Source organism: Anarrhichthys ocellatus, unplaced genomic scaffold (assembly GCF_004355925.1).
Source record: "Anarrhichthys ocellatus isolate YVR2014 unplaced genomic scaffold, GSC_Weel_1.0 scaffold11, whole genome shotgun sequence".
NCBI lineage: Eukaryota > Metazoa > Chordata > Actinopteri > Perciformes > Anarhichadidae > Anarrhichthys > Anarrhichthys ocellatus.
The window spans coordinates 8,774,059-8,781,932 of NW_022280041.1; the positions used below are offsets into that span (position 1 = coordinate 8,774,059).

General features: G+C 46.5%; 2 protein-coding genes across 4 annotated transcripts in view; one reads left to right on the forward strand and one right to left on the reverse strand.

Annotated features, from left to right (window-relative positions):
* LOC116385613 (leucine-rich repeat and fibronectin type-III domain-containing protein 4) overlaps nt 1-3,876 on the forward strand; it is a 37,737-nt gene extending 33,861 nt beyond the window's left edge. The window contains exon 8 of the mRNA XM_031851257.1: nt 364-3,876. Within this exon, the coding sequence (XP_031707117.1) occupies nt 364-1,690 (1,327 nt within the window). The 3' untranslated portion in view covers nt 1,691-3,876. The remainder of the gene's footprint in view (nt 1-363) is intronic.
* The window catches only part of pcxb (pyruvate carboxylase b), a 268,431-nt gene that overhangs the window by 102,162 nt on the left and 158,395 nt on the right, over nt 1-7,874 (reverse strand). The gene's annotated exons all lie outside the window — the stretch shown is intronic.

The window sequence follows — 7,874 nt, forward strand, 5'->3', positions numbered from 1 at the left end:
CACACACACACACACACACACACACACACACACACACACACACACACACACACACGGAATGACAAGACAGAGTTCTCTTTTCATGTTCCCTGGGCTCGCTCTCCATCAATAGCCTCATTTTCCCTCTCTCCCCCTTCCTGCAGTATCCACTCTTGCACTGTTTATAGTCATCTTTTCAGCCCCCCCCTTCCGCTGCTTCTTGTCCAATATTCAACCCCTCCTCCTTAGTTCCGCAGTTGTCAGAATATTCAGGCTAAGCTTAGAGTTCCTATAGCTATTTTACATTTCACTGCAAAACCTACGCAGAGTAGGCTGTGTTTATTTAACCGACCTCTACTTTTTTGTCTTTTTATCCCTCTTTAGGATTCTACCATCGACCAGCGACCGCTTCCTGTTGAAGAACTTGGTTTCCGGCGTGGACTATAACCTGTGTGTGCTAGTCATTTTTGATGACTCAATCACGTCGTTGGCGGCAACAAAAGTCCTGGGCTGCGCCACGTTCTCAACCAAGGATGTTTACCCAGCATGCCGCTCTCTCCAAGCCCATTTCCTGGGCGGGACACTCACCATATTGGTGGGCGGTGTCGTGGTCGTCACCCTACTCGTGTTCACCGTGGCGCTCATGGTTCGCCACCGTGTTTGCCATCACGGCGACCACACGATATGCCACAACAGCAACAACGAGGCGGGAGGCGGGGCCTGCTGTCAGGGTGGAGGCGGAGGGGGCGGGGACAAAGGGGGAAACGGCAGCGGGTGCTACCAATCAAATGGTGCCGGGGATGTGATGATGGTGGTCCTGCCCAACGGCCTGTCATCCAAGAGAGGAGGGGAGAAGGAGAAGGAGAAGGAGAAAGACAAGGAGAAGGATGAAGCCGATCCTGCTTCCTCTTTGCCTCCAAAACTCCCTCCAAAGCCCCGGCCCAAGCCTAAAGTCAACCTGGAGCACTTTCTTTCAGCTGGGGGGGTTGTTTCCACGACAACAGGGTCAGCATGTGAGATGGCATTAGTGGTGAGGCAGAGAAAGTTGGAGAAGGCATTGCAATACACCGCTGAAAGTGACAGAACTCCCCTCTACTACTCCCCTTCATCCACCCTACCCCGTCAGTCACACTCCAGGGACCGCCCGAGACCCCGTCTGGAGCGAGAACTGACCAATTGCGCCAGTTTCTCTCTGGCAGCACCCCTGGGTGACTCAGAGCGGTTGGACTGGAGAATCCCTCCGCGAGACAGGGACAAATGGAACTCCTCACAGGCTTACCAGAGCCCTCTATCCCCTCTGAGCCCCGCGAGCGGGACCGTTAGCAAACGGCGGCACTCGCTGGACATGAGCTCCTCTGTCGCCCTCGCGACGGACGCAGCCACGACCGTGGCAAAGCGCTACGGTGCCGTCAACTACGCCAAGCGGATGAGCGTGATCTGGACGAGGCGGAGCCAGTCTCTCCACGGCATGCTGGTGCAGTGCGCCTCGACGACAAGCACGACGTCTTCGACGGCCAGCGACGAGGACAGCGCCGGGGTCTTCGGGCCACGCTGCGAGTTCCAGCGGGGCTACATCCACGCCTATAACACCACCAACTCCAACTCTAACACCGGGGTCAATACCGGGAAAGCGAGCAGCGTCAAAGACAGGGGGAGGCAAACGGGGAAGGACGGAAGGAGTGCTGAGGAACTGGAGGAAAGCGTTGTGTAGATGGTTCTGGAATGTAATAAAAAAACTAAAAAAACGTTTAGAGGGATAAAGGGTCTGTGAGACAGATCTTGGTTTGAGGGGGGCAAAGAGGTGGAATCATGGGAGAAAGTGAGGGAGCAGGACAGGTGAGGTGAAGTGATTGCAGAAAAGGAGGGGACGGGTGTGAGTTTAGATGAAGAGAGACGAGTGAAATTAAGTCTCACTTGTGCGGCCTCTTGATTTGCCATTGGAGACTTTTAAAAAAAAAAAAAAAAAAAAAAGAGAGGGAAGTGTACCTGGGGTTAGGGTGAAGACTTTTTAAGAGGCTATTTTAAGATGATCTGAATATTGATGGATGGGGGAAAAACAAGTGGGGAGAGAGATGTGACTAGAAAGAAAGGGAGAAACAGAACGGCTGAGTCTTTCAATACTAAAGGCTGAGCTCAAGCTGTATCATTAAAAATGAAGTGATACAAGACGGGAAAGAAAGCAGGAACACACGAAAACAAAACTTAGAGACAGCTAGATAACAGAGAGTGACAGATGTAAGAACAGACAACGTGAATGATATATATATAGTCACAGAGGGAGAGACATAATCCAACAGAGGAACACATCAATAGAGCAACAGAACAGAGGTTATATAGCAGCGACAAAGATGGCGCGAGCTCAGCGTGGATCTCAGTAAAGCCTACACACGAATAGAAACAGTCTTCAGCTCTCTAGGGCTTCAGCCCCCACACAGCAACACGAGGGTTTACACTGGATCAGAAACAACACCACAACCGGTTAGAAGGGAGAAACAGCAAGAGGGATTTGGATGGCATCGCCCTGTTTTGTCACGTTATGTTTTTTTTTTGGATTCCAACACTGACGGCCATTTTGAAACTCTTTTCCAAAACACAATGATTGTGACTTTTATGTGTCCTCTGTGGCTGGGGCAATGATTTTTTGGCTTGCCGTGCCTGCGGATTATGGGAGCATAAATACAGAGCCGGGGAGCATTGGACATGATCAATCGATACTGGCTGGAAAAAAAAAAAAAGCGTGTGTGCAGCACAGACATTATTAAAAGAAAGACATTGGGATTACAATGGAGTCGATATGGATTACAAAGTGGAGGAGACAGGGGGGTGCAGTGATGGAACATCGGCTCGCGAGCATTTCTGAAAGACAAGATTGTATTGGACGCCGGATGATATTGGACCAAACTAAATGAACAATGCTAATGGGTGCATAAGTATGCATGCATTGACAGGTTAGGGATGTGTGTACGTGTGCCTGTGTGTGTGTTCATGTGCGCACATGTATATGAATGTTTGTGAAGGGGGCAATCCGGTCAACCAGACTCCATTTGTGTTTTAAAAATGTTTAGCGCTTTCTGCTAATGCTGTGAACGGAATAAATGTTTAAAAAATATATATATATATAAATAAAGATTAGCAGCGGTCCGCCCAAAGTGAAGGAAGAGCAAAATCGGAATAAATCACTATTTCCAGCAATGTAGCATGGTCAGGAAGCGGCAAACGTTAAGGGGGGGTAAACTCGTTTTTTGTGACTTCAGACTCCATTGTGCCACATGGATTCACTTTAAATCCAAACAGTGAATGTTTTCAGAAAGGAAGTAGATAAAAATATATATATAAATGACAGAAGCACCACAGAAGCCACTCATGATATAAACTCTTCTTCAAGACTTTGTGAAACTCATTCTGGGACGACTGAATCAACGGCACAGAGACACTGACAAATGAGAAAACACAAAAAGAGCAAACTTGAAAGTACATATATATATAGTATATATATAAAAACGATGTTACTTGTCGCACCATGTGTTTCTGTTTTTCAGAAGTTTTCTGGGGAATGATGTTAGGATCCAAAACAATACAATGTGTGATTTTTTTGTTTGACAAAAAAATCTTCCAGATTAGAACAAAAAAATATATGTTGATTATAACAAGGCTGAAAAAGATCTACTGAAGAAGCACACACAGCACACAACACACAAACTGGCAAGCACAAACACCCAAAAAAACACACACACACACACACACACACACACACACACACACACACACACAACAGAGCCAACTACATAGTAATAATGACTTAACCATTACTGTTTCCTTTCTGTTTTGATTTAATTTTGCCAAAGTCAATATTGTTCTCTGGACTTGATATAAATAATAAAAATGACATGTATGTAACATTGATGGACTTATTAACACAAGGGAGTACGTTGTGTATCATGTTCGTGTGTTCACAGGCGTACTTAACGGCATTTGGCACTAAAGCACGCCGTGTGTGCATGAAAAGAATCAAAAGTATTAGTAGTTTAGTTCATCAGCTAAGTGGCTAAACCAGATTTTAAGACCGTTAACGTGCTATTTAAATCTACTGGTTTACTTGGATATAGGTGATCAAAAAACAAAAAGCTAGCTCCCTGGTTTGATTTGGAGAGAAATGTGAAGATGACTCAGCAGTGATGAAAATGTTTTTGAGCTCACGGCAAAACTTGTGAGTCAAAGAAGCGTCAGTGCGCGCAATGACTTGTCAGTCAGAATAGAAACCCTTTTTATTGTCATATACATATACACATACCTCCGCATTTGACCCATCCCTGTATATAGGGAGCAGTGGGCTGCCAATGACAGGCGCCCGGGGGTTCAGTGTCTTGCTTCGACACGTGGCACGTCCCGGTCGAGGATAGAACCGTTGACCCTGCGGTTACCAGACAACCCTCTTAAGCCAGTGAGCCACAGTCACCCCCAGTGGAAAAGAATAGGATAGAGGATAAAGGAGAAGCAAACTGAGGAAAAGGGGGAGATCAATAGTTCCGGGAACAGATGGAAACACATTTAGAAAGACAAAAAGGTGCGAGTAAACAAAAGACTAAAAACAGAACAGATTTGATATGACACGCGGAATGGGAAAGAGAGCCCAAGTGACAACAAACAGATTGAGAGAGAACTAAAAGCTGTCAGACTAATGGATCGTGATGCTTTGTCATTACCGACCATATCTGCTGGTTTCCAATGTAAAACAATACAAGAGCCTTGCAGCTGAGTCAAACTGTAATTTAGCATCACAGCACAGGAGCGAGCTGGCAGCAATCTGCGCCGGAACGGAGCTTAACTAAACTTCTAAAAACATAGATGAGCAGGAGGAGGGACAACGGGACATTTGAACTACAGCAGACAAAGACAACCATGCAGTTATTCATTTTCTTTATCCAGGTCACGGTGGCAACAGGTGAAATGGTCACGGCATCAACCGCGTACGGGGGGGATTCCTAGGATTTTCCACCACTAGAGAGGAAATGTAATCCCACCAGCGTGTTGAGGGTTTGACTCTGGATCCCAGCCCAGTGGGCGCACCGCAGGGAGGAGTCTCGGAGGCAGGAACCCAAAAGTGATGCTGAAAGGGGCTGAATGCTGCAGAGCTGCTGTTCATTCTCAGTGGGATCAGCAGTGTCAGCGTTACAGAGTCATTACAGAGTGAGAGAGAGAGAGAGAGAGAGAGAGAGAGAGAGAGAGAGAGAGAGAGAGAGCTCATTCTGTTGTCATCCACCTCGCCTCACGCATGTTTTCATTTCCCATGAAGCGCTTCGCAGGCGCTGCCCAAATTGGAGTGTGTAAAAGATGTGGAGAGAGAGGCGAATGTGAGGACGCTGACTAGAGATGGACAAATAGACGTTGATGAGCAAGGGAGGGAGAGTGGGAGAGAAGTGGAGGAAGGTCATTGTGTTTAGCTTTCAGTGTGTGTGTGTGTTTTTGTCGCTCCGTGCGTGCGAGTCGGTGTTATTTTTGTCACGTAAGTACTTTGCCACAATTTATTACCAGGACGATACAAGATCCGTTAACCGCGAGAGGATCGAATGAGACGCGGGGGGGTTGGATGTGCGAAAAGGGTTAACGGGCTCAGCTTCAGCCGCCAGACATCACCTGAGTGGTAGACAGTGTCCTAATTCGAGGCCATCAACGCGGACACCAGAGGAAATAAAGAACAGCGAGGGGGGAGGAGGAGAGGGAAGAGTGAGCGTCCCAGGACATCAGGTTAGAGGACAATTTGATTTGAAGCTAATAAGTGGCCACATTAAAAAAGCAGGGCTGAGTCTGTGCTACAGTCACCTTAGAGAATGAGTGTGTGCAGTTGTGTGTGACGGGCAAGAACAACACAGTGCACCAACAACGCCTGCCTCTCTCTCTCTCTCTCTCTCTCTCCCCCCAAGGCAAAACTCTGGCCCAATTTGATTCATTAAAAAAATGCTGAGTAACACAGGCACACACAAACATGTGCGTGTGTGTAAGCAGGAGGAGATAACCTTGTAGCAGTGGTGTTTGCATGCACACGAGTGTGTGTCCTGAAAGGCCACGGCTGCCTGTAGTCAAACTTGCTCTGACATTTGCAGTTATGATCAAGGTATGATGCATTTCCCCCTAGTCATGCTGAGTAAATGCTGACTCAGGGTGCATCGCGACTCAGCCCCCCCCCCCCCCCCCGTGTTGCACTAGAACCCAGTAGGACCAGTTCTGCAGCCTGCTGGTAGAAACAGAGCAGAGTTGCAGGGCAACTATGCAGCAGTATCGCAAGTATTAGTGGAACTCTTCTGATGAAGCAGCACACGAGATGAAAAATAGAAAAACAGCTGAATAGAGGTCTGAGAGATCATCCCAGAGTTCCTTTCAAAACATGACTCAACCTTTTAGAACTTGGCCGAGGCACAAGCTGATGTAAATAAGTGAAGACGTGGGACAAAATTCTGCTGAGAGGAGAGACGAGTATTACTGTAAAAGACATAATCCCACCAACCAGATTCGTATGAATTAATGTGCATGTATGGTAGAATGAAGAAGATGATATTTAAGCTCTCGTGTGAGATGCTCTGATATCCCACAATTAATACTAGTATGTTGTTAACTTAAATCACCACTTGGATATTTAGCATTGACAGTTTTTTAATAACTTATACATCATCTTGGACAATACTTCGATCTGTCGCTAACTCGCCTGCGTCAACTACCTCAAATAAAGAGGCGTGGGGAATGAACAAATGTGAAGCTAAGAGTTAGCACTTAGCACTTGGAGTGATTACAACCCCTCCAAAAGACGGAGCGGCAGCCGCACGATGCTTCACGTCTGAATGGCCGCTTCAACCAAAATTGTCAGCAAGGTTTAGTGAATATGAAGCAGTGTGACGGAGCTAGGTGGCTATTGTCAAATCAACCGCAACAAATGACACACAAACCTTCAGAACAGGTTTTATCCACTTCAGTGAAAAGGTAATGAAGCTATTTCACATCTGACCTTCTGTACCACAACAGACTCCTGATAACACAAGACGCTCCTCTTACCATATGTGCACATCGTCTGGCTACGAGTGCGTTACAGCTGCTCTGCTGTCACTGTAAAGGTTTCCTGCCATGTTCCTGAATTCCACACACTCAATTTCAATATGTCACCTGTGTGATAAAATAACAATGTCGCCATCTTTAACTACGCCGTTCTTTCGGAGTTGACAAATGAAGCATCACGCAGCTCTATTGTTGGATATTCTGATGGCAATGGTGCCATTGTGACAGGATACTTCAAATGAAATACTCATCTTGGAACAGGTAGATCCAGGACTACCCAGACACTAATCACTGTTTCTGTCTTGGATTTCATCTTTTTCTTTTTGCAATTATGGTTAACTAGGCTCAGGTGACATGAGGCGTGAATGATGACTACAGATTGTATGAACGGCTAATGATGAATATTTAGACATATGGAGCATTAGTTACAATGCCAGTCTATGTGAGAATATTATCTCATCAGATTCAATGTGCTAATTCAGAGCAATTTTTCATTTAAAAGACACACAAAAGCTTTTTCTCTCCCTCAACGCCGCTTCATATCGTATGCCGGCAGTAACTCTTGAACTCGACTTGGCATAGCATGGAGACGATGTGTGAGAGAGAGAGAGAGAGAGAAAGAGAGTGGGAGGACTGAAAGATGAGGAGATAGAAGTAGAGAGACGGTAGATAAAAGGATTGATTGGACACAGAAGAGCAAAGGAGGAGGAGAGATGGGCGAAAGGTCGATGGAGGAAACGAGGGAGAGAACCGGAGCACGACACCAGCAGAAGGGAGGGAAACCATCGTTTGCCTCATCTCAATACATGACAACCAGCTTCTTATCTTGGGGGGGGGGGGGGGGGGGGGGG